General features: G+C 33.4%; 4 protein-coding genes across 4 annotated transcripts; all 4 read left to right on the plus strand.

The window, feature by feature from the left end:
* Nucleotides 1-594: 594 nt before the first annotated feature.
* Nucleotides 595-7,494, plus strand: LOC146540631 (aldo-keto reductase AKR2E4-like). The gene is made up of 7 exons (XM_085201384.1): nt 595-677; nt 3,708-3,797; nt 5,168-5,338; nt 5,729-5,845; nt 6,128-6,295; nt 6,686-6,886; nt 7,218-7,494. The coding sequence occupies exons 1-7, from the start codon at nt 636-638 to the stop codon at nt 7,404-7,406; spliced, it is 978 nt and encodes a 325-aa protein (XP_085057510.1). The 5' UTR covers nt 595-635; the 3' UTR covers nt 7,407-7,494.
* A 788-nt stretch (nt 7,495-8,282) lies between these two features.
* Nucleotides 8,283-11,711, plus strand: LOC146540632 (aldo-keto reductase AKR2E4-like). Its single transcript, XM_085205344.1, has 7 exons — nt 8,283-8,372; nt 8,658-8,777; nt 9,374-9,553; nt 9,892-10,005; nt 10,508-10,669; nt 11,017-11,223; nt 11,463-11,711. Exons 1-7 carry the CDS (start codon nt 8,283-8,285, stop codon nt 11,694-11,696), a joined length of 1,107 nt encoding a protein of 368 aa, XP_085061470.1. The 3' UTR covers nt 11,697-11,711.
* Nucleotides 11,712-12,710: 999 nt separating this feature from the next.
* LOC146540633 (aldo-keto reductase AKR2E4-like) lies at nt 12,711-15,635 on the plus strand. The gene is made up of 7 exons (XM_085203513.1): nt 12,711-12,827; nt 12,941-13,054; nt 13,548-13,727; nt 14,158-14,277; nt 14,418-14,579; nt 14,699-14,905; nt 15,385-15,635. The coding sequence occupies exons 1-7, from the start codon at nt 12,783-12,785 to the stop codon at nt 15,610-15,612; spliced, it is 1,056 nt and encodes a 351-aa protein (XP_085059639.1). The 5' UTR covers nt 12,711-12,782; the 3' UTR covers nt 15,613-15,635.
* A 2,179-nt stretch (nt 15,636-17,814) lies between these two features.
* Nucleotides 17,815-26,392, plus strand: LOC146540634 (aldo-keto reductase AKR2E4-like). Its single transcript, XM_085201396.1, has 7 exons — nt 17,815-17,935; nt 18,223-18,324; nt 19,786-19,956; nt 21,461-21,574; nt 22,058-22,222; nt 25,603-25,806; nt 26,113-26,392. Exons 1-7 carry the CDS (start codon nt 17,894-17,896, stop codon nt 26,326-26,328), a joined length of 1,014 nt encoding a protein of 337 aa, XP_085057522.1. The 5' UTR covers nt 17,815-17,893; the 3' UTR covers nt 26,329-26,392.
* Nucleotides 26,393-27,595: the final 1,203 nt, after the last annotated feature.

Consider the following 27,595-nt stretch of genomic DNA (forward strand, 5'->3'; position numbering starts at 1 on the left):
AATTTTAATTAATAAAGTTTTTATAAATGTAACTCACAGTTCCGTATTATTAAAATACTTTAAATACTACAACTAAAGAGATATAATTTAAAATTGAATTAATTTAAAAATAATCTGTACTCGCGAAAAATTACATAATATTAAATAATTGATATTTGAATGTTTTAAAATGTTTTTATTTTTATTTGCTATATTATATATTCTAATGAAATATCTACCATGAGCATCGTGGTCAGCATTTTGAGGTCAGTTCAGTTCAGTTCAGGTTGTAGGTTCGATTCCCACTCGAGGAAATGCAATTTTAATATTTTAATTTCTTCGCTCTGGTGTGTGAGGAAAAACGCGGCGTTAAGTTCCGTCTCTCAATACGCAAACACTAGAATTCGGCGGAAAGTGGAGCGCGGAGTGTCTTTACACTAAGCTCCCTTATCTTGGAAAAAAATCTACTAGTACATAGACGTCATATGTCAACGAAAAAATTAAAACAAATGGCTGTTTTTTTTAATCTATATTATAAAAAACAAACTATAATCCTTGTTTCGCTTTTGTATATTATATTGTATATGTAAATATACATATATATGATCATTTGAGATGGCACCAGCCAGTCCGGTCTTGGCGTTAGATCGGTCAACATGGGTGTTTTATTTATTGTCACGTTATTGTTTGGAGCCGCTGTAAGTATATATCTATATATAATTGATGTTTTATTAATAATCCTTAAATTTCATTATTTTAATGTAGGCTTAGGGTGAAAATATTTAATTTTTAAAGTTATTTTCTTTGTAAACGTGTATTTTTGTTGGGTTTGTACGATTTTCTGAGATATTTCCTAATTAGTGCTTTAGAAAAGTCGATGTGGAAAGCTTAATGAAAGCTAAAACTTGTATTATATAATAGACTACGTTTCGATTATGTTTATATGTTTTATAGAAGTGTAAAATTAATATGTTAATTTATTTCTAAAGATATTTTATATATATAATAAGCAAAAAATATATCTATTTATTTAAGTTTTTGTGTAATTTGTTTCGTTACGTATAACAGCTTGCTAACATTTTAGCAGAGTTTAATTTATATTAATGATATTATTAATTTCTTTTATAAATAGGCTAGGTTCTCTTTGTTTATTAGGGAATTAAAAGAAATAAGCTTATAAGATAAAATATGTTGCTTATTATATTAATAGAGTTAAGTGCAATTATTAGTCTTATCCTATTAGTCTTTACATTAGTAAATAATAATATAAATAAAAAAACCAAAAAACCAGGCATAATAAATCTTCATCAAAATCGGTCAATAGAACAATTGAGAACGCTCAAAGAATTGTAATTCACATACAATTGCGAAATTCCAAACGTATCCTGAATAGGCTTTTGTACATTTTAAGTATATGTTTTTAATTATAAAAAACTGGTATTTGGCATAGATTTATTATTTTTTTATGTTATAAAAGTAAAAAAAAAATTTTAAACATCCGCGACTGTAAGTGCGACTGGTTGTGGGTTTGATCCCCACTCGAAGAAATGAAATATTTATTTCAATTAATATTGTCATTTCTTCGCTCTGGTGAAGAGGCAAAACGCGGTGTTAAGTACCGCCATTCAACACGCAATGCCTCCTGCATTCGGTGGAAAGTGGGGAACGGAGTGTTTTAGCACTAGGTTCTTGCTAACTCTGCTATGTGCGGGATAAAGCGTGAAACTGATTTTTTATTTTTAAATATCCAAATGTACTTAAAAAATGCTTTAAGGCTATTGTATAGAATACCAGGTGAAAGATCAAAGGTTGACTTTTACTTCTTAGTTGGGTAATAAATAATGATGGTATTATAAGATACTCTCGTTAGTTACGTTGCACGTTTATTTAAATAGGTATTGGTTTTTGCTAATTAATTATTTTTTATAATAACAAATAAAATTATGTAAATTAAAATGCTTACAAATGTCTTGAAATTTTTTATAAATTACAAATAATTTTAGAAAGAAGTTAAATTTATAACTTTTTATTCTTATAGTTAACTGATTGCAGTTCATACGAATTATGTACTCATATAATATACGGCCTCAACAGACAGCTCTTCGTCCTACTAAAAGTAAACTCTGTTCTTTTAGTTTAAAATTACTTAACGTTTATCAAATTAGAACTAGTTTTATAAAACTTGTTATTTAAGTTTTTATAGTTAACTTGCGTATACTAAATGTAGTGCAAAGCTTTTAAGCGTATTATTTTTAACATTTTTAATAAATTCAAAGTTGTACGAGATATAATGGTATAGTACGGTCAACAAGTCGTGGCCGCCCTGAAGCTAGCTGTAGACGGTTGTACAGATTTGATTTTAGGATTTTTCTTACTTATGAATATTTTCTTTTAGTAGTGAAAAATATATGTATAAATAATAAATGTAATAATAATGTTACAGTAAAATCTATAATCGTATATTTTGTTTGTTTTTGTTCAAATTTAAATTTAAAATATTCCTTATTCAAATACAATATAAAAAATATGTGATTTTAACAAAATGTTTTAATTAAGTTTAGATAATATTATATGATAAAATTCATATTCTTAAAAATAGAAGGTCTACTTTAAATATGTTACTTTTTCGACATCGTTGTGCAAATTTGCAATAAAAATAGCAAATGTTTATATTATATTATAATTCCAATAGAAATAGAATTAAGTAATTGTACCTAATTCTAAAGCTGCTCTTGACATTTTAAAATTGAATACGTCGCTTGTCTATTATTTAATTCAACAAAAACATCGTATATTTAATGTTTGTCTGTATATACAATACATTAAATAAAAATACATGTTAAGTTTATATAATAATGTATCTACTATATACAATTAAAAGATAGAGACCATAGTCTAATATTTTTTTTTAGCTTCACTCTGTATTCCTCACACAGTAGTATAGGAAACGTAGTGTTAAGACACTTCGTTCCCGAACAAATGAAAATATGGAATTTTTCATCTCCTCGAGTGGGAATCGAACCTACAACCTGATGCGTTTACAGTTTTCCCGCTTGTGCCCCTCACAACTGGCCTCAACGAATATTGACAAAAAAAAACATTATTTTATTAATAAAATCAAGATATTAAAAAGTAGCAACATTTTTTTTTAAACTTCTATATTATGCAAATTTTTAAATTTGACATTACTAAAAGGAACTAAAACATATAAATTGTGAACAATTTTTGTATAAGGAAGATCATGAACTGTTGCTCCGTGAAGGTTGTCAAATGTAGATCTGCCAGTCGTCGGTTTATTATTTTAATTAATATTTAAGTCTTCGAATTAATTTATTATATATTATAAATAATTAAAATTTACTTAAATGTTTTATTTCATTTCTTCACTCTGGCACCAAGGATAACGCCTGGTGTTAAGTTCATTCCACAAGCAATGCCACGAAAAATTCGGTGCAAAGTTGGGAATAGAATATCTCAACACTGAATTTCCCTCTACCTATCCTGCTGTGTGCGGGATACTGCGTGAAGCTGATGAAAAAGTTCCACGTAAAAATAATGATCAAATTAAAGTATATATATTATATTAGTTAACCATTACCAGTCTCTCTCATGATTATATTCCAAATTTAATTTATTTCTTTTTATTGACTTATAAAATAGGTAATTTTTCTTTGTATTATTTTCCAACAAAATTTCCATATAATAATATTATATGTAATATATTTCAGTTAGCAGTAAAGGCGCCCTGCATCGAGCTCAATGATGGCAACAAAATGCCAGTTGTCGCTCTTGGAACTGGTCGAGGCACTGCCAGTGAGGTGGGTACTTGTTTTTTGAATGTTAATAACAATCTTAGATAATTTTTTTTTAAATATTTTAAATAAGCAGGTCTTACGGCCTCATACACTCGTTAATTGCCATAGTATATATATCATTATCTCCAAGAAAATAATTCTATTTTCTAAACCCTAAAAACGATAAAAGATCATCTAGTATAGGCTTTTTTAGATCACGTATATAATTTTAATAGCTCTATAGACATAATGCCTGTTTAACCAGTAAATAACCAACGGCTGTTAAACAAGTTTTCGTGGCGTTGACTCCATAGCCTAAGAGATAATTGAAGTTCAAACAAATGTATCGAAGTTCCTAACGTATTGCTTACTTATATAATCTTGTATGGGTATATAAGAACAACACGTATGTTGATATACAGGTGTAACTCGTTCAACAGTTCAACTGTGGTCTGAATAGGGGACGGCAGTACTTATCAGTTCAGGAGATATTTGGGAATTAAATCAGGTTCAAGCTGTATCCCGCACATAGCAGGGTAGGCAGAGGGATCCTAGTGTTAAGATACTTCGTTTCCCTCTTTCCGGTTAGTTCTGGAGGCATTGCGAACGCGAGTAACGTAACTCAACGCCGCGCTGGCACCAAAGCGAAGAAATGACAATATAATTATAAATAAATATTTCATTTCCTCGAATGGGGATCGAACCCACAACCAGTCGCGTTAAAATAATATCATGATAATTTAATATCTAATGAATTATTAACTAAAATGTTTGTTAGGTAAATAGTGGAAAATATCTTGTTATTTCGCAGAAAAGTCATTCCATAAATATTTAGCATCCATTAGCAGATACTTTGCGGTTGACGAGACAACGACATATTATGAGATATTAAATGCACCACATCATAGTTAAGAGTACTAAAAAAATAGAAAAAAAATCTTAATAATGGAAGATATGTGTTACCTACTCCTTAGAAATAATTAATTGGAATAAATCTTAGTGAAGCTGGTGTTTATTTGTATTATATCAGCAAAAATATTAAAAAGTAATTTAAAATAGCGTGCTGGTTCTCTTTTTTTAGTTTTGTCGTACAAAAAAGTCTAGTTCGTTAGTTATCATCTCCTTTTATATCTATCGTGAAACCAGAGAGATAGGAGCACCGAAAAATACTGTTCATTGCCATCAAATTCTTCAAATATGTCGTCTGGGGCATCCTCATGTTTTCAAGTGGGTACCTTCCTTCATAGCCTATGGTACGGTATCCTATAGGATGTGAGATGAAGGAATATGAATTTATAATAATACTTTTATTTCGAAGGTCGACCAGGTTCTCCCACTCTCTTTTCATTCTCTTCAGCTTCATATATTTTGTAATAGTTTTTTTCGTATTTCAGTCAGCACCAGTAGATGAGGTTCGCCATGCAGTTTACTGGGCTATAGAAGCAGGTTACAGGCACATAGATACCGCAGCCATATACTTCGATGAGCCTCAGGTCGGGCAAGCTATTGCTGAGGCTATAGCCAACAAGCTGGTGACTAGGGAAGAATTATTTATCACCACTAAGGTAAGGACTATGACTTTTTATTTTAAATATAGATTGTGGAAAGGTCTCTTAGAAATGTTAATTTGTTAACAGAAAAAAAAAATTCTTCTTTATTTTTTTTACTCCACGATGTCATATGAAAGAGGGTAGTTGGAGGGATGCTAGTGTCACAATACTCCCCAATTTCTGCTTAATTTTTGAGGCACTGTGTGTAGAAAGGCGGTACTAAATGCCGCGACCAAAGCGAGGAAATTGAAAATATAAAAATAAAAAAAATGAAAATTATTAAATCATATAAAGAAAAAGAACAATGAATAAAAAATAATAAAATAAAGTTATTAGAATGCTACAATTTTTTAAGATATGGTTATAAATTTTAAAGTATATATATATAAATTAAATTTATTTCAGTTATGGAACGACAAACATCGCAAGGAGCAAGTAGTGCCCGCTCTGAAAGAGTCTCTAAAAAATCTTGGTTTGGAATACGTTGATCTTTATCTAATTCATTTTCCTGTCGCGGAAAAGGTACGTAGCTCTCATACTTTTATTAGCGTCATGCTGTATCTAGCACACATCAGGGTGGGCAGAGGGAACCTAGTGTTAAAACACTCCGTTCTTCATTTTCCGCCGAATTCTGGAGGCTTTGCGTGTTGAGTGGCGGAACTCAGGGCTTTGTGTCTACAACGGGTCGAAGAAATGAAAATATTAAATATCTTCCAGTTTCTTAGATAGCTAGATAGCTTTCAGACATTTTTATTTTATATTTACAAGCCCAAATCAGAAGTTATATAAACATTAATATTTTAGGCTGATGGAAGTCCAGATGATGTTGATTACTTGGAAACTTGGAAAGGAATGGAGGAAGCTAAGGAATTAGGTTTGGCCAAGTCAATCGGTGTGTCCAATTTCAATAGCTCGCAAATCGACAGGTTGGTCGCCAATTGCAAACATTGGCCAGTTGTCAATGAATTCGAGGTAAGATCGTGTAATTTCTTGAAAAAAAAAAAAAAGATTTTTTTAGGGTTGCGTACCTCCAAAGGTAAAACTGGATGGAACCCTTACAGGATGTATATGTTTATAGTTCATTTCATACAAAATGAGTGTATAATGTCCGTAAACATAAATTTGTCAATTTTTATCGGGACGTATATCTTAACGTCCCGTTGACCTACTATCTTGAAATTGGAACGGAAGATGTCTGAACGGAAATGAACTGAATCTGAACTCAGGAACTGAACGGAATCGGTGGGCGAGTCAGATTCGTAACTGATTTTTTTTTAGTTTGCTTAATTTATTATACTTGTTTCCCAAAAAAGTTATTTATTAACATATCTAATTATTTATTGACAATAAAATCCTTTCCAGGTAAATCCAACAATGACTCAAGAACCTCTAGTAAAGCATTGTCAAAACTTAGGCATAGCAGTGATGGCGTACAGTCCATTTGGGTTTTTGGTATCACGTAATACTCCTAATGCTCCTCCGCCTCGCATTGATGACCCCTTACTCCTGGAGATGGCGAACAAGTATAAGAAAACTACAAGTCAAATAGTTTTAAGATATTTGGTATGTTGAAATGTCTTATTTTTTATTTTTTTTATATATATACAACAATAATGGAGGCAGTCGTGGCACAAGGGTGTGACTGTAACGCGACGGTTGTGAGTTCGATTCCCACAAATATTTATTTACGTTTATATTTCCATTGGAGACGTCCCGCCTAAAACGGGACACCTGGCAAAGCTGATATGAATACAGAGATGTTTTTCCAAACTAGTTATATATGACAGTTTATATCTTAATTATTAATAGTATTTTTTAAATTATTCTCCCTCTTTCTCTCTTTCACTTATTGCTTCTGCTATACGATACTTATATTACGATAATTATATTTCAGATTGAACGAGGCCTTACCCCAATACCCAAATCAACGAATAAGAAGAGAATAGCTCAAAACATCGATTTATTCGACTTCAACTTGACTGAATCTGAAGTAAACTCCATAAGCAACTTCAATAGAAACATTCGCGTGATTGAAATAGACTCCTGGAAGGATTATCCCAATTATCCATTTTGGGAACCTTAATTTTTGTGCTATTATAATATGAAATTTTACAATAATTTTATTATAAGAGTAAGACGTGACAACTTTGTAATAAATTTCTGATAAACTATTTAATTGTGTTTTTAATAATTTGCCTATTATAAATATTAAAAATAAGTTTTAATACAAATTTATTGATTTATTTATTTATTGTAACGTGTTATTTAAAAATAATATAAAAAGAAAAACATAGTGTGCAATAAAATTTAATTTGATATTCGTGTTGCTAGAGACATAATAAAAATATTTATAAAATTTTGGAGCCAAGTTGGAAGGACCCAAACATGTTTTCAGTAATTTCTCACGTTGAAAATAAATTCGTTAAAAAAGAGGTCGTCGTGGCGCAGCGGCACAAGGGTGTGACTGTAACGCGACGGTTGTGGGTTCGATCCCCACTCGAGGAAGTGAAATATTTATCTAATTTCTATTTCTTCGCTCTGGTTTCGAGGCTAAGCGCGGCGTTAGGCTCCGCCACTCAATAATTCGGCGGAAAGTGGTGTCAGTGTCTTAACATTAGGTTCCCCCTGCTTACCCTGCTGTGTGAGGGAAACATCTCTAAAACACTACAAGATGGATACTTTTCTTACATTTCCTAAAATGCCAAAAGTTTGCCAATGAACAAAACAAATGTGGAACATAATATACTTATTTTGATAAAATATTGTTTTTTCATGGGTTAAGCCATATATACTTTGACAATTCGTAAAATATACAAGTAAATATAATTCATAATGTAAATTTCACATTAAAATCAAATAAAATTTTATCATTTATTTTACAATGTTCGCAATATATTTTTGCGCCTTTTTAATATCCAGTTACATTTACTATAATTGGTTTGTCGTTAAAACACACAACATGTATTCGCATATTAAAAGCGAATATTGGGTACTCAAAATTATATATTTTTTGCTATTATTTGTAATTTTTGTATCAGCATCATTTGCAGTAAGTTAAAATAGTAGTATCTGTATATCTTCTTTTTCAGCTTCACGCTCTATCCCGCACACAGCAGGATAGACAGAGGGAACTTAGTGTTAAGATACTCCGTTTCCCACTTCTTGCAGAATTCTGGAGACTTCTTTCACCAAAGCAAAGAAATGAAAATATAAATGTAAATAAACATTTTATTTCCTCGAGTGGAGATCGAACCGCCAACCATCGCGTTACAGTCACACCCTGCGCTGCTGACCTCATCCGTATATAATATTTTAAATTATTTTTTATTTGCAGCAGAACTCTATTACTATAATATCTCAAACTGATGATTCCTTTAGTGTAAGATATCCAGAATACAGAAGGCTTAATGATGGCAATTACATACCAATTATCGGTTATGGAACGTTTACAGCAGTTAGTAATATTTATATTTCATGTTTTATATTTTATATTTCGAAGACGTAGACATTGAATAGTGGAGCTTAACGCCGCACTTTCTAATTTTATATATTAGATAATATTTAATTAATTGAATAAATGGAATGTTCAATAATTTGTAGAAGTTTGTGACGATAAGGGAAAAATGTATATAATAAAAATGACAATGTACATTAAAATTGCGTACGTTGTAGTTCAAATTTTACCTTTTTAAAAGAAACTCTTTAACTACAGAATCAGCTTCTTTTGTTTTTTTATTTTCTTGAGATCAGTGAAATAGAGAATACGGTTGAAAGCTTAATACAACCATGGATCCACTAATAAATACTTTGAAATCTTAAATCCACCATATCAGATCTAATACAGTCAGCTCATTCCACAATAATTTTGGGCAGAACATGAGGTACCTAATTGAGAAATCGTCAATGGATGTCACCTCAGTCTCCCGGGACCACAGACTACTTGAAAGAATTAAAAACGTCGGGTTTTGAACAAATTATAATACGAAATATACGCAATTAATCTATTTTACTTTTATTTCTTCTAATTTACCTTTTTTTAAATTCCACCAGTACAAATCCATAAGAAGTTCTGGTGCCATCGAAGAATCTATAATAACCGCAATCGAGGCTGGATACCGACATATAGAGACAGCGCCCATGTACCACGTGGATGAGGATATCCGTAATGCTATACTTAACGTCACCAGTCGCGGTATTGTAACTAGAGAGGATCTATTTATAACTGCAAAGGTAATTTCAGATTTCTTTTGGTCTACTACATATCTATCTGGAAGACCTAAATACGATAGTAGCAAAATATGATAGTAGTCATCCTTTTTCTATATTAATTTTAATATTTTACTTTTACTTCTGTTTCTTCTTCTTTCTTCTTTGTAGAGTATTTACATGAGGCTATCATGTATTTGAATTGGACGGAAAGAGGAATATGGAATGTCTTTGTCAACCTTGTTATAAGTAGAAAAATTAATTTATGTATTAATAAACATTATTATTTTAACACAAAAAATATAAAAGGAAAAATATAATATTATACAAATATATAGTTTATATATTATTTAACGTTTCAGCTAGATCTAAACGTAAATACTACGGATGGCGTAATTCAATCTCTCACAACTTGGCTGGACAGTGTCCAGTTAAATTATGTGGATTTATTTCTTATACATCTATCTAAGAGTATGGTAATTATTTCAGTTTTATCTTATACTCTATTCTTCTTCTTCTTCTTCTTCTTCTTACTCTATTGTTATTGTTATTATTGGTAAATATTTGTTTTATTGACATATATGTGTGCGAGTGAAAATTTTAGTAATGTCGCATCGTCGCCATCTTGGAATCACCAGGAACAAGAAATGTCACCGCAAACTGATGAATACAAGTATTTTTTAATCGGAAATAGTCATATTTTCAATTTCTCGCTCTGGTAAACAGCTAAACAGCGGCGTTGAGTTCCGTCATACCACACGCAATATCTCGAAAATTGAGCTGAAAGTGGAGAACAATTAATACTAGGTTACTTCTCGCTGCCTCCCTGCATGAGGGCTGAAATGTGTAATTAAAAACATATATATGTTAACTTAGTAATAGATATTTCTAATATTTTTTATTAACTATATTTTTCTGGAATATCTAAATTGGCTATATTTTATATGTAAAAATTTGATAATATAATAATATTTTTAGGAAAATAATAAGGAATATGAAATCTCAGCCTTATGGAATGGTATGGAACAAACTCAAAGGATGGGATTAGCTGTGTCCATCGGTGTCTCCAACTTCAATAGCACACATATTAATAAAGTTTTAACTTACGGTTATGTTCGACCAGCTGTTAATGAAATTGAGGTCTTATAAGATATTCTAATAGTATTAAAAAAAGCTTTAACAATATTTTTGTGTATATCTTGTATATAATTTGGATTTGAGGTCTTGGAACAGAGGCACAAGACTGTAACGGGACTGTTGAGGGTTCGATCCGCACTCAAGGGAATGAATTATTATTTATTAATATTTTCATATCTTCGCTTTGGCACCAAGGCAAAAACCTCCTATCTCGAAAACGGAGGAACCGGAGAGTCTTCTTCACACTTCCTACCCTACGGCCTACCCTTGTGAAGCTGATTTAATTGGATTTAATTATAGGTTTTACAAACAAAACTTGAATTACATATTTAGGATATTGTTTTTTATAGGTTAATCCAACATTTGCTGAACTAGAGCTGACCGCATACTGCTTAAGGCAAGGCATAGAGGTAATGTCGTATGGACCTTATGGATTTATGGTGCCCAGGCCATTCAGGAAAATTCCACCTCCCCCACCAAGTTTTGATGATCCAACATTAGTCCGCATTGCTGAGAAATATGGGAAGTCAACGAAGCAAGTCGCGTTACGATATTTGGTAATTTTTGAATCCTAGCGTTAGGTTAAAGAAAAAGAAAGAAGTTACTGTAGTTATTATATACTTGACATTATGAAAAAAGATGTAACTCTGCTGATGCGTTACATTATCAGTACTTGAGGCTTCAAGCATCTCTGTTCAGTAAAATTCAATTGGGGCGGAAAGTGGAGATAACGGAGTATTTTGATTCTCTCCGTCTAAAACCTAATAAAAATATCTTTACATACTGTTTGTTCTAGATTGATCGCGGCACACTACCAATCCCACATTCCACGAATAAGGCTCATATTATAGAGAATATTCAATTATTTGATTTTCGTCTTACCAGAGAGGAAATTTACCAAATAAACGAGTTTAATAAAAATATACAAGTGTACCCCAAGGATGATTTAGAAGATGTGAACGACATTTTTCTTTACTTTTTCGGATGTAATATTACAGATATCTATAAAAATATATATTGTGATACATAAATAAATGATTTTTAAAGCATAATAATTATAGTGTTTTTTATTTTATTTTATATCTTACTTTTAAAGTAGGCCTAGAGGTAAATAGTATGCAGATGATGCACCGCTCTGAAAGAAGATTATAAAAATATTTCCTTAAATATGAATGTAAAAAAAAATCAGCTTCATGCTGTATCCCGTACACAGCAGGGTAGGTAGAGGAACCTAGTGTTAAGACACTCCGTTTCCTTCTTTCTGTTGTATTCTGGAGGCATTGCGTGTTGAGTGGCAGAACTCAACGCCGCGCTTCGCCTCGACACCAGAGCACAGAATTGGAAATATAAATAAATATTACGTTACGTTAGAGTCTTCTTTGTACCGCTGCGCCACGATAGCTTCAGGCTTTTTACACTCTGAGGCTATAGATAAGATATCACGAACTTCATCAAACTAAATTTACGCATACAATATAGAGTAAATTCATTAAATAAGCTTATTTTGTAATGTTTGGGTAGCTTTAAAAAAAAATCCAAACTTTTTATTTTTTTAAAAGTATATTTTCTTATTTAATTCTTAGTGCTGTCGTGATGCAGCACAGGGGCACAAGCGTGTGACTATAAACGTGGCAAGTTGGGGGTTCGATTCCCACTCTTTAGTGTCGCGGCAAAGCGCGGCGTTGAGTTCCACCAATTAATACGGAATGCCTTCAGAATTGGTGGAAAGTTGGGAGCGGAGTGTCTTAACACCTTTGCCTACTCTCCTTCATACGGAATACTTCGTCATCGTCCAAATATTTAAAAAAAATAATATTTGGATTTTCCATATATTTATCAAAGTACCTAAAGTCCAAAACGAATATTAATATCAGTTTTATTTGATTGTATTTATTCGTGACTAATTAATATCTATTATAATAGAAACTATAAATATTTATGTTAAAATCGTGTAACTTACAATGATCGTAAAACAGGTTAACAATTTGAATAGAATATTATCATTCAGTTAATTTCGTTACATATTGGGTGATGGATAAAGAAAGAAATTAATTAAATAATTGTTTTTTTTAATAAGATTTTTTTTTAATTGTAATTTTTACAATTAATTTTTAAAATGATATTATTTTTGCTATATATCAATTTTTTTGTTGCACTGGCTGTAAGTGATTTTTTCAAATTTTAGTTTATTTATATTATTTTATACTATTTTTTATATTATACATATTTTCTATATTTCTTACTTTACCTTCTCCATATTACACATTTTTATAGCAAGATTATGAAACGGTAATATCGGAGAGTTATTCCTATGGAAGATATCCTGAATACAGCGTTCTAAACGACGGGAACGTAATACCTATCGTTGCTTTGGGCACATTTACTCCGGTTAGTATCATAATTATGTTTCTTTCTTTCAAAGGCAAAAGGTTGGCTTTCAAAGGTAAAATCCAGGTCCCCCCAGAAAATATTTCTAGATACGCTAATGGGGCCTGGATAATTAATATTAATTTCAACTTGATCTCCACTCAATCTTAAACTAAATGGTCTTGACAGAAGAGCAGACAGGCAACTAAATGATATTATAATGGTCTCATTTTTTCTTTGACGTACGGAACCCTAAAAACTAAAAATGTTTCATACAAATTAAAAAAAGTGTAAAATAAATATTGTAACGGCTTATGCTTATAACATACATAAATTGTAACAAGAATATATATTCCGTATAAGATATATAGATTGATGAGAACGTATGGCTTAGTGGACAGAGCAGTTGAACTGCTTACAAAAGGCGCGGGTTCAAATCCATCAAAAAAAAGTATTGTTCAAGCAAAATCCTAGGACTTTTTTGATTGCTATTTATATCTTTCTTCGTATACAGTATAGGGATATAAGAAATTCAGGAGATATACAGCAAGCGGTTGTCACCGCTATCGAAGCTGGATATAGACATATTGACACAGCACCAATTTATTATGACGAAGGTGACATCGGTAATGCCATAATTAATGTCACAAGCCGTGGTCTAGTGGTCAGAGAAGAGTTGTTTATTACAACTAAGGTAAAATATTGTATTTTTGATTATTTTATGTTTTTGTTAATTTAAGTCTGATGTAAAAGTGCAAACATCCCAGAGAGAACCTAGTACTCTATTTTCCTCTTTCCTCTGGCTTTCGCTTTCACCGTTGGGCCTGTTATCAGGGCAAAAGAAAATATTTTGAATATACTTCCCTTTGTTAATTGACTTCCCTCCCAAATGAGAATAGAACTCTCAACCATAATTGCCTGCAGACGGATTCTTTACCACCGTACCAGGTAGATAGTAAGTAAAAGTAAATGGTAAATGCAATATTTACTAGTCAGTGTCTATAAATTTTAAAATTTAGTTCTTATTTCTATCATAAGTATATAATAAGTAAGTTAAGGTATAATATTGTATTTTCCATATGTTAATTTCACACATGAAAGTTTATTAAAAATATATATTTCAGTTAGATCTGAGGGTAAATGATACTGACGGAGTCGTTCCATCGTTACGAAGTTCCTTGCTAAGGCTACAGCTCGACTATGTGGACTTATTTCTCATTCATTTTCCTGTGAGCTTGGTAAATGTTATTCGATTTTTAATATTTTTCTTTCAGTTTCCAGGCAGAGGGAACCTAGTGTTAAGACACTCCGCTTCCAACTTAAGATATATTTTTAAATGATCACTTAATAAGTAAGGTACTTACATAATTAACTATACTTTTAGGGAACGGATATACCATATGACACATTGGCTCTGTGGAAAGGTATGGAGGAAGCTCAAAAATTGGGACTTACTCTCTCTATAGGAGTATCGAACTTCAATAGCACATATATTAACAAGATCCTCACATACGGTAACATAAGACCAGCGGTTAATCAAATTGAGGTAAGAACATCAATTTCTCCCATTAATTAATTATTAATTTCTCCCATTAATTAATTAATTTCTCCCATTAATTAATTAATTTCTCCCATTTTTACCTTAAAGAAAATTAAAATTTTTAGGTAAATCCGACGTTTACTGAACTTGAGTTAACAGCATATTGCTTAAGGCAAGGCATAGCCGTCATGTCTTATGCACCATTTGGTTTCATGGTGCCGAGGCCGTTCAGAAAACTAACGCCACCCCCACCAGCATTTGATGATCCAATATTGGTAAATATTGCTGACAAATATGGAAAATCAACCAAACAAGTTGTTCTCAGATATTTGGTAAGCCTTTTTTTAGTTACACTGTCCTATACTTTTTTTGGCAATGAAAAATATATAAATACTTTTCTTATATCTTCGTTTTCACGTTTACATAGAGTTATATTTTCTTTTTCCAATAATATATTTTATATTATAAAATTTAGACATTCTATATGAAAATATATTGCTATATTTAACTATTTTATTTATTTTAGATAGCCAGCCGTGGCACAGGGGCAAGTGTGACTTGAAAACCGAATGGTTGTGGGTTCAATCCTCCCTCAAGTAGATGAAATATTTATTTAAATTTATATTTCCATTTCTTCGCTCTGGTGTCTAGGCAAAGCGCGGCGTTGAGTTCCGCCACTCGACATGCAATGCCTTCAGAACTAGGCGGAAAGTGGGGAACGAAATGTCTTAACACTAGGTTCTGTGTGCCTACCCTGCTATGTGCGGGATAGAGCGTGAAGCTGATTTTTTTAAATTTATTTCTATTTTAGATCGATCGAGGCACCATTCCAATACCACAGTCTACTGATATTGATCATATTGAAGAGAATATAGACATTTTTGATTTTAGTCTCACACAAGAGGATATTTACGTTATAAATGAGTTTAATAAAAACGAGCCAGTGTACGCTAATGACGTCTTGTCAATTGCAGATGATATATTTAATTATTCTTATGGGTGTAATGCTACAACTATTTCTAAAATTTTATACTGTTAAGAAAATATTATAAATTTTTTGTCAAAATAAACATACATAATAAAATTCCGCAGTGTATTCTTAGTTTGCCACTACCAAAATTTAAAATATCTGTAAAAAACACTGTTCAAGAATATTTAGAGGATAAACATGTATGGAATTAATGTCTATTGAATGTAATGCAGGATAGCTGCCAGCTAATGTAATAGATTGTAACATTGACTTTGAAAAGAGAAACTGTTGAGTTTCTTGCCGGCTCTTCTCAGCAGAACTGCCTTCCGAACCGGTGGTAGCTTTTTGTTCATATGTTCATTCGACGATTCAAAAGTGCGTATAATAATTGCCTATTTGAATAAAGAATATTATTATAAATTTGAATATATATATTTCAAAAAAATATATTTTTTTAATAGATTTACATATATATATCTGATGATACAACATGATATTAAATAAAAAAATAAAAAGTTAAAGCTTAATAAACGTTGTCTGTAAGAGGTCACTTTTAGTGAGGCCGCCTTTGTTTGGCACTCTTCTTCCTCCTGGCATTAATCCCGGCTATTGTCAGGGTCTGCCTTCCTACTCAACTTACTCCACTTTGCACAGTTTTTTGCGTCCTCATGTCCTGCATCACAACATCCAACCAGCGCTTCTTTGGGCGCCCGGGAGGTCTCTCTCCAGGAGCTGACATAGCAAGACACTTTGTTTGGCACTATACTGATCCAAATTGTAATTTAATTTTGTGTAATAAAGTATTTTTGATTTAATATTTAAATTAATCTTGTATCTAAAAAAAATAAGTAAGCAAATTATATAGAATGGTTTTAATTTAAAAAGAATTAATAAAATATCTTTAATTTAAATTAAATTTCATTTATATTTCTTTTATTTTTAAGCTTATTTTCCTTTAACAAGCAAACAAACAAGGCTCTGTCCATTCAAGTTCATTCATTCATTTGTCTAGCTACAAGCCTTAAACCAAAACATTCATTACTAGAACATCATAAATATGCAGGAGTATATTCAAACTGTATTCACTGCTACCCTAGTCATCGATATTATATACAATTCTATGCTAGGCGGTAACCAAACATATTAAAATAGATTTTAAAGTAATATCCTAAAGAGTTATTATTGTTTGTATAAAAATATTACATATCACTTTATTATTTCATAGTAGTAAAAGGGGATGTGCTCTATATTATACTTAAAATTTTCTTTGGTTTTGTTCACATTTCTTCTCTTTATTATTTCTTAAGTTAATTTCATAGATAAATAATCTACAGTAAAACTTACACAGTGACAAATAAATGGCAACAGCAAAAAATATCATCATCATCATCATCATCAACAGCCATCTTTTGTCTTTTGTCTTGCAAAAATATAATAAATAATAAATAAGTAATAAGATATTCCGTTCCCCACTTTCCGCTGAAATCTGGACGCACTCCGTGTTGAGTGGCAGAACTCAAATATTCAAAAATTATAAACAAACTTACAGTATAAAAAAAACAAATCAGTATAATAATTGAAAAATGGCCGACACTTGTTAATATTTACACTGTGCGGCCACAAATCATAAAGTCATATGTATGTCATATAATTTAAACAAAAATAACTTCTATATATTTGCAATAAAGGATATTTTTGTTTGTATTTAAAAACATTCCTTCAGGCTGTATTTTAGCTGCGCACGTATTGATTTGTTTGCTGATGAGTGAATACACTTCGAATGACTCTTGTTTACGTCTGCTATCCTAGTACGTCGTGTTTTGATTTACAGAGGTGTCTACAAAATGGTAGCCAAGTAAAGTTTAAGTTTTTACATTGCCACTACTTTCTTTCATTCATTATTTTTATAATATAATTTGCGAGAATTGGGGAAGGCCTACTTCCAGCATTGGACAAAAGATGGCTGTTGATGATGATGATGATGATGATGAATTTATTTTACCAGGCCAGAGAAATGAAATAATTGTTTTAATTTAAATTGCCATTTCTTCGTTCTGGTGTCCAGGCAAAGGGCGGCGTTGAGTTACGCCACTCAACACACAATACCGTTAGAATCAGGATAATTAATAATGTTAAAATATAACTGCATAAATTAACAAAACCATTTATAACCGTTTAAAGTTAATCAATTTTCAATTACATAAACGAAAGAAATATAAAAATCTAATTAAATATATAGATAAGGCATATTTATAAATACCGTATTTCATATTTAGACGTCTTTTAGTAAAGTGGTTTGGCACTACTTTTATTTTTCTTTTAATAAAGTGAAATTTTAATTAAAGTAAAAATGTTATTTTCAATATTAAATTTTATGGCAATTATTTTATCTGTAAGTAATTAATGTTTTTTTAAATTAATTATATATTTTTTTTAGGGTTCCGTACCTAAATGGGTAAAAAACGGAACCCATAGGATCGCTTTGTTGTCCGTCTGTCAAGACCATTTATCTCGATGTCAACGGGAAACACACTATAGATCATACTTCCCGTTGACCCACCACCCTGAAATTGGTACGTAAGCCTCGGTCTACGAATCCGACTCGTACTTAACCGGTTTTTTATTTAAATTTATTATTTATTATGTGTTTTATGTCTAACAATTTAATTTTCTCTAAAGCTAGAAGCCAGTATGCTCATACAGGATGAAAGGTCTCAATATGTAAGAACATTAAATGATGGCAATAATATTCCAGCCATCGCCTTAGGTACTTTTACTAAGGTGAGTTTTTATTATTAGTCATATAATAATTATATAATTATTACTAGAGGATCTGAACGCGGCTACGCCCGCTTGAACTATACGAATATTTATTAAATATATTGATGAAATTATTTTCAGTTTTCAATAGAGAGATGCGTTAAGCAAGCTCATTTTGGGTGACGTTTTCTAACAACAAACTTGGCAAATAGCCACATAGTAACGGTCGCATAGCGACAGTTGTTATTGACATAGCAGAATAATTTGCATGTCAAATTAATAAGTATTTTAATATATTGGTATATATCGATAATATTACCAATATGAGAAAAAAAGTATCCTATGTTCATCCCGAGACCCTCAAGTATCTCTATATGAGTATTTTATCAGAATTAAATTAGCGGTTTGACCCTGATTGCGTAAAAGACAGACAGACAGAGTTACTTTCGAATTTATAATATAGATATGGATAATTCTAATAAGGTTTTTTTACTAATTTCTTAGTTTACTTTTTTAATATTTGAGCAAGTGTGTAGAAGCAAACCAAGGTTGTGCTAATATATAAAAGTGACGACTAAAGCCTTACTTAAAATTATCGACCGATGTCGATTCTGAGTTTTGCTGCTTGCGGATACAGCGTGCTTTTACTAAAATAATGTTTACTTCCTTTATTTGTGATGTTCTCTTTTAAATACTTTTTCTTTTGTATTTTTAACATTTTTGTAAATGAAGAAGTGATTTAACACTAGGTTCTCTCGGTCTGGCTGTTGTTCTTGGTCCCATGATATTAAAATGAATTAGATTATAATTTACTAGCGGCCCGCTCGAAGTTTCACCCACGTGAACTGTTATTATTAATTTCTGTCTACGTTGATGACTACGTTCTCGTGACGTCTACGCAAAATTTGAGACTTCTAGCATTTGTAGTAACGAAGTTTCATACAAACTTTCGACCCCAAAAACAACCCCTTAGAAGTCGAATATTGCAAATTCCCGTCTTAGCGAGCACCTACGTCCTACAAGTAACTCCTATGCAAAAATTTCAGATTCCTAGCACATGTAGTTTCTTAGATTTCGTGATGAGTGAGTGACCTTTCGATTTTATATAATTATATAGATTAATATTATTTGTACAAGATTTATTATTTATTTAATAGTATTAGTATAATTTTAAACTATAAAGTTCTGTAAAAATTTGGATATGGAAGTAGTTGGCATAGAATTAACTGTTAACAACTGCCGTTGTGTCAACTTCATGATTGTGGATACGATTTCCACTTAGAAAGAAGAAATATTTTCCTTTTTTATTAGAGTAGGCTAGCAAAACGACAACGCGCGGCGTTAAGTTCCACCACTCGACGTGCATCATCACGTCATAGTTAAAATCAGACTCCCCTTGCCAACCAAAAAGAAAAAAGACACTGTTTTCACAATAAACATTTAAAAAACAAGTTATCTCCGTATAATTTATCTATCTTTTAGATATCCGATATGGTAGATATCCAGGAAGCGATAATTTGGGCGGTGGAAGCCGGTTACAGGCATTTCAATACGGCAGTTTTCGTCGATGATGATGTACAGATTGGTGAAGCTATTAACAATGTCACCAGCAGTGGTATGGTGATGAGGAATGAACTTTTTATAACTATTACGGTAAGAAAATATAATTTTGTTTATTTTTAAATTTGCAGTGTTGCCAGGCGTTTTTGGGGGGATTTTAAGTCCAAAATTAGGGATCCAGAGCTGGTATTGTCCCATTTCCTCAAACTGGCAACAATTTAGTGATAATTTTAAAATATTATTTTAACTAAGTATATACTAAGTTTTAAAGTAAAAAGGTTTCTTTCTAAAAATAAAGATTTATTTTAACGTAAAATTCATAATTAAAAGATAATTTTTATAAAAAAAAAACAAAAATAACCAAAAAAACATAGCTTTTTTAAAATATCATAATAATTTCAACAAAACATGGATGCGTTTTTTTTTTATTATTATTATTCCCTACAAACCAAAACATTGAATACTAGGAACTCATACGTAAACAAGAGGTTGTTTTAAACGAGTTGACATACATACAACTCTCCCAATCAGTGCAATTTATTTAATACGAATAAGTAACACCTGTATATATGGTCAAACTTTTTTTCAATACTGTATCCCCCAACTTATAGGATAGTGTACTAGGGTATTATGATAGAGAAAGAGATTTAATTTTTTTTTAAATTCACGCTGTAACTCGTACACAGCTGGGTAGGCAGAGGGAACCTAGTGTTATGACACTCCGTTCCCCACTTTTGCCGAATTCTGGAGGCATTGAATTGAATTCAACGCCGTGCTTTGCCTCGACACAAGAACGAAGCAATGGAAATATAAACGTAAATAAATATTTCACTTCCTCGAGTGGGGATCGAACCCACAACCGTCGCGTTACAGTCACACCCTTATGCCGCTGCGCCACGACGGCCAAAGTGTTTTAAAATATAATCTGTAAATTTTATATACAACTATATTCATAACATTGCATACCAGGCTAGCATAAACGTATAGGAAGTAAATAAAACGTTTTTATTCCGTTTATTTTTCCTACGAGTTTTGTATGCATTTTCTGCGTACAGTAAATGTTAGTAAATAAATAGATTGCTCTAGTCAGCGTAATTGTTTGAATGTGGAAATCTTTTGTCGATACTGTATCCTGCAACTCAAAACATTGTGTACTAGGATAGTATAAACGAGTGAGAGACCTTTTTAATAGTATATTCGTACAATTCTAATAACATTCTACGAATATATTATAAATATTAACTTGTTTTATTTATTAATGCATTTTTGTGCCTTTGTAATTTTATAAATTGTTTACTATTTAAATATTACCATTATAATGAATGTGATTTAAAGACGCTTTAAGAAAATAATATTTAATACTAATTTCGGCCGAATTCTAGAGACATTGTGTGTTAAATGGCGGTACTCAACGCCGCGCTTTGCCTGGACACCAGAGCGAAGAAATGAAAATATTAATTTCAATAAATATTTCATTTCCTTGAGTTGGGATCGAACCCACTACCAATCGTGTTTACAGTCACACTTACCCCTGCGGCATGACTAGCCGAGTGACTGACTCTCTTCTTTTATTTTTCATATATATTATTGATTTTAGTTGGATTCGAATGTTAATACTTCCTACGGAGTTGTGCCGGCATTGGAGAGAGATCTAGCTAAATTGCAACTGGACTATGTTGACCTATTCCTAATTGAATTTTCATTGAGCCTGGTAAGATTGGGGGTATTTTTTACTTTTTGTTTCGAGTGACTGACATTTTAATATATTTTTTTATGTCCGTACTAAAATATATTATACGTAGAAAAAAAACAAATCGACTTCTCGCTGTAACCTGCTTGCGTACAGGCTGAGGGAACATATAGTTAAGACTCGCCGATCCCCACTTTCTGCCGAATTTTCCTTTTCCGATTGTATGTTGAGTGGAGGTTTTCAATGCCGGTCTTTTGCCTTAGTGCGAAGAAATGAAAATATTAATAAATTATAACTCATTCCTCTGTGTGGAAATGGAATCCAAAGCCGTCGCAAAAAAAAGAAAAAAATAATTTTAAGCAAATTAAACTCCAATTTCAAATTATTTAGTAGTTTTTTATCTGTACTTAAAAATTAAAGTAAGTAATTAATAAAATAACGAAATTAATTTAGAGTTAAAATGTCATATGTCAAATTATTATTTAATTATTTTTTTACTTACAGTCCGATATGCGCGAAGATTTCGATGTCTTAGATCTTTGGACGGGAATGGTGCAAGCTCGGGAGCTGGGCCTGGCCAAGTCAATTGGAGTTTCAAATTTTAATAGCGCACAGATAAATAAAATACTAACTTACTCAGACGTACGACCGGCTGTTAACCAAATTGAAGTAAGTTTTACATAGCGGGATAGGCGGAGGGAACATGGGAACCTAATGAAAACTTCGTATTCCACCATGACTCTCCATTACCAACTTTCTACCGTATTCTGGAGGCGTTGCGTGATCCTGAGTGTGAAGGATTTGCCTCGTTACCAGAGCGAGGATATGAACCGAATAGGAATCGAATCCAAATCAAGTGCCTCCTAATAGTTTTTTTTAAGCAATGTAATATTAACGAAATCCGCGCCAATACCCGCGCCACCCTCACAAACATCCCAAACACCAGCACCTGCACCATCACAAACCCCTGCACCACTCACACAAAATTCCCAAACACCAGTACCCACACCACCAACAACACCTGCACCGCTTCCACAAGCTCCCCAGATACCAACTTCCGCACCACTTCCAATCCCCGTACTAATCCAACAAACACACTCGACACCTGCTTCTCCCACACCAACAATACCAACAAAATCAACAATAAATAAACTACTGGCCTCCCTCAAAAAGACCACAGGAGGCCTGCCAAAGAAGTGGAAAAAACTAACCACAAAAGTAAACCCGCCACAGCACAATCCACCAACACTGGCCACAACCAACGTGATGGCAATGCTAAATGAGAAGGCAGCGGACGGACAACCCGGAATAAGGGTCAGGAGCGTAGCCTTGTTCATGGCCGAGGGATCAGAAAGGGTGGGAATAGCTTTCAGTCACTCGGAACCGCCGGATAGAGTCCAAATTTCACCAGGACTAGCAGCCCTACTCAAAGGAAGCACGAGTAAAACATCGGTGAGGTCAGCAAAAATAGACTCACTGACATGGCAAAGGCTGGCTGAACCCCCCTGCCGAATACTGCGGTCACAGAACAAAGTGATCGCATTGCTCGAATGTGGGGAGAAATCTCCCTTTGCCCAACTTGACTCGATCCTCCGAAGAGTTCGGGAATGCACGCCGCAAGGAGCCCCTAAGACCATAAGCGTAGACGCAATGAGGGTAGAACCTTATAGAGGCAGCATAGCAAACTACTACGAATGCCTCAAGGTCGCCCACAAACACCAGCTAGTCGTCTACGAAGACAGGGGGGAATGCCTTGACTTCCTAAAGGCAAAGAAACATCTACCTTCCCCCTCAACAGAGGCTCCAACCGAAACGCCGAAGCAGAGCGGGTCCGAGAGGCTGCAAGAGAAGCTGTACCCCGAGCCATCCACAAGCAAGACCAACACACCCACCCCCAAACATAACATCTCGAGGACTTTGGCGAGGGCCATTCTGGGAGTCGTCGCTCCAAGGGAAAAAGAAACCCCAAAATGCTCTGCCTCTAATGCTGCGCGCCAAACCAGCACCGACATTCCGGGAGTCGAAGAAACTCCAAAATGTTCTGCCTCTAAGGCTGCGCGCCAAACTAGCACGCAAGAGAGAGAGGTCAAAGCCTTTTTCGACACCCGAAATCAACGGGAACAAAAAGGACACCGCGAAGGCGTACTAGAGCACAGCAGAGGCAACATAACACTACCTGACCTAAAAATAGCCAGAAGCCCAAAGGAACATGCTATAAATGCGTTCATCGAGTTCTTAGCCACATTAAAGGCAACCCGCGAGGTAAACACCAATATCTGTAAAAAGATCCTTCAGACTTTCCAGAGAGGGAACCTCAAACTCCTGGAAGTAGAACTCGATGAAGCCAAAGCCGCCACCTATGACAACGTCAGCTCCCGTGTCATTCACGGAAGCATGACGGGACAGTACATGGCGGCCTATAGCAGCACCAAGGGCTTTATAGGCCTGGTCGAAAGTGAAAGAGTAGACGATCCCCCCAAATTCCTTACATCAGAGAGCGACCAAGTGGTAGTAGTGGCCGAATGCACGAGGGTGATGCTGGACGATAGGATACTCGGAATGGCAAACGCCATTTCAAGCGATCCTGAGCCGGGCGCAGCCTTCGTGAATTGGGAGCTACCAAAACTTTCCTGGGTAAATGGGGTTCCGGGGTGTGGTAAGACAACTCACATTATCAAGCACTTCGATGAGGACACGGAAGTAGTAGCGACAACCACAGTAGAGGCCGCGAAAGATCTAAGAGAGAAGCTGGCGCACCGCCTTGGCACGAAAGCGACAAAGAGAGTGCGAACAATGGCCTCGATCTTAGTCAATGGTTTTCATGAGGGAATAGCTATAAACCGGCTAACGGTGGACGAAGCCCTCATGAACCACTTCGGGGCCATTGTTATGGCGGCCAGACTGTCAGGAGCGAACGAGGTCACACTCATCGGAGATATCAATCAGCTGCCTTACATCGACAGACAAAATCTATTCGAATTAAGGTACTGTAGGCCTAGCTTGACAACCAACATCACATGCGAGTTGCCTTGCACACATCGGAGCCCAATGGACGTCGCCTATGCCCTCGCCGGAGTATATAACAGCATTTACTCCGCAAGCCCCATTGTCTACTCCCTAAAGGTTCTAGGATATACCGACGCGCGAATACCACACTGTAACGACGGCACCCTATATCTGGTCCACACGCAGGAGGAGAAGAGGCAGCTGAAAGACCAGGGATATGGAGCTGGAGCAGGTTCGCGAGTCATGACTATCCATGAGGCTCAGGGGCAGACCTTCGCAGACGTCGTCATCGTCCGAACCGGACGCGCACGGATCCGAGTACATGAGAGCGTCTCTCACGCAGTCGTCGCAGTGACGAGACACACCAACACCTGTGTCTATTACTCTGACGATGGCGGTGACGCAATAGGCAACTTCATCAGCCGAGCGGTGGGCGCTTCATTTACGGAGGTGGTGGAGGCGAACCTAAAAGGGGCAATGTCACAAAGAGACGATAGGGTGATAGAGACACTGATCCAAAAACTTAAGGAAGGCGTTCTGCATAAGCCAGGCCAAATCTAAAATTCCACACCTAATTATAATTTTTATTCTAATAATTTCTCTAATAATTATAATATATATTTTTAAAATTAAAAAAAAAAAAAAAAAAAAAAAAAAAAAAAAAAAAAAAAAAAAAAAAATTGTCGGTAGGGGTCTCATCCAACCCCTCTAGTATAAGCTCTAGATATAAGTACAGTTTAAATTGTCCCAAAATTAAGTACGCCACATTAAAAAAAAAACTTTCTTAAAATAAAAAAAGGCACGGGCAACTATGAGCCCGTGGATGTAGTTTTTTAAAATAAAAAAAAAAAAAAAAAAATATTAACGAAATATATACCTAGAATATGTACGTAATATTCTGTAATATTTACAGAATTTAGTCCATAAAATTTATTATAATATAGTATAAAATAGAATTTAATATTTTTTTTCTATATTTGTAAGTATAAAATAGAGAAAAGAAATGGATTTATTAAAAGCAAAATTGAAATGTACTTTTTCAGGTTAGCCCAACTTTCACAGAATTAGAATTAGTTGCCTATTGCCAATCAGAAGATATAGCTGTGATGGCTTACGCACCATTCGGGCTTCTTGTTTCAAGACCATTCAGGCACAATGTCATATCACCTACGCCTGATGACGAGAGATTGGTGGATCTCACTTCGAAGTATGGAAAGACTGCGGCTCAAATAGTGCTTCGTTATTTGGTAATATATTTTTTCAATATATAGATATATATGTAAGTAGAGGTCGTCGTGGCGATATGGTAGTGGGTTCAATTCTCATTTCAGAGAGTATTTATTTTCAATTTTTCTGATAACACGCGTATTACTTCGAAAATTGGGTAGTGCGAAGTGAGTGTTAACACTAGCTTCCCTCTCTGTCTACACTGAAATATGCGGGATACAACGTGCTAAAAAATATCATTCTTAACTAAAAGCCTTTTCATCCGGATTTTTATACTAGTTAAATATATTAAGAGCTACATATATTTAAATTAATTTGTATTGCAGGTTGATCGTGGTCTAATACCCATCCCTGAATCAATAAGTAAGGAGCATATAGAAGAAAACATACAAATATATGACTTCGAACTTTCACCAAAAGATATATATTTAATAAATGAACTAAATACGAATGCAAAAGTATATCCTTTAGATGGCACAGACAAAGAAGAACTCAACAATTATATTAACGGCGGTGAAGGGAATGTCGATAGTCAGTATTGAAATCTATATTGTAATTAAATTAATTATTAATTCTGAGTTAATTAAATATTTATCACACTTTTTTATGGGATAATTGTTTTATTTTACCTTTTTAGCGTTATCCTGTATGATACAAGTTTTTTTTATAAATATAAACGACAATAATATGTCAGAAATATAAATTGATTGATTGCCAGACAAGATGTGGGTTCGATTCGCAATCCAAGAAATTAAATATCTGATACCTCTTTGATCTGGTAACGAGGTAAAGCGTGGCATTGGGTTCCACCACTCATTACGCAGAATTGGGCGAAAAGTGGAGAACGAAAATGTCTTAATGTTAACGGAGTGTGTTAGCACTACATTTCTCGGTTCCTTCTATCTACCTGCTGATACGAATTATCTGATATTTCAAGGTTTTGTACAAAAACTGACAATCTAACTATAATAAATTTGAATATGGTAGCCCCGGACGTCGTTCCTTATTAATAACCTGTATATTTTTTTTACGATAACACTAAAATTGGCATTTAATTAATAATAAATTGAATACAATTTTCGTGTTATCGTATTTAGCCTTGCTGTAAAGTATTAAAAGCAACTTAATTGTTTATAATAAATACTACAAATGTTACACAACTTTGCTTGAGAAATAAATAAAAAATAAATGAACTTCACGCTGTTTCCCGCACACAGCAGGGTAGGCAGGAAACTTAGTGTTAAGACACTTCGTTTCTCATTTTCTGTCGAATTTTAGGCATAAATTAGATTAGATAGAGATGAACAAAAAGAAAATCAAATTTGAATATTGTATACATAAATTTAAATTTGGTTTGTACATATATTTGCAGATAATAAATAATTGTTCTCACATACATAGGTATATAAAAAGTAAAGAAAACTGTTTCATCGTTATTTTATAAATTATTTGATAAAAAAATAAAAATGTTACTTTTGAGTTTATATTTTGTATTAACTTTATTTAATGTAAGAAATTTCAATACTTTAATATTTTGAATTTATATATTTTTTGGTTCACGTTTCACTAAATATTAACCATATTTTTTCCCCCTATAGTTCCCAGTTAGTTAAAAAAATATTATATTTACTTTTACAGATTGTAACAGCAGCAAAATTTTGGCCAACGCCAACGCTACTTCTGAATGATGGAAATGAAATACCGCGTATTGGACTGGGCACACTTTTTCCAGTAAATTTTATATAAAATTTTAACGTTATACTTTAGTCCCACTTTAATAACACGCGGTCATAACGCGGCGTTAAATTC

The sequence above is a fragment of the Heliconius melpomene genome, chromosome 2 (assembly GCF_056956725.1).
Source record: "Heliconius melpomene rosina isolate 202511_hmr_F chromosome 2, ASM5695672v1, whole genome shotgun sequence".
NCBI lineage: Eukaryota > Metazoa > Arthropoda > Insecta > Lepidoptera > Nymphalidae > Heliconius > Heliconius melpomene.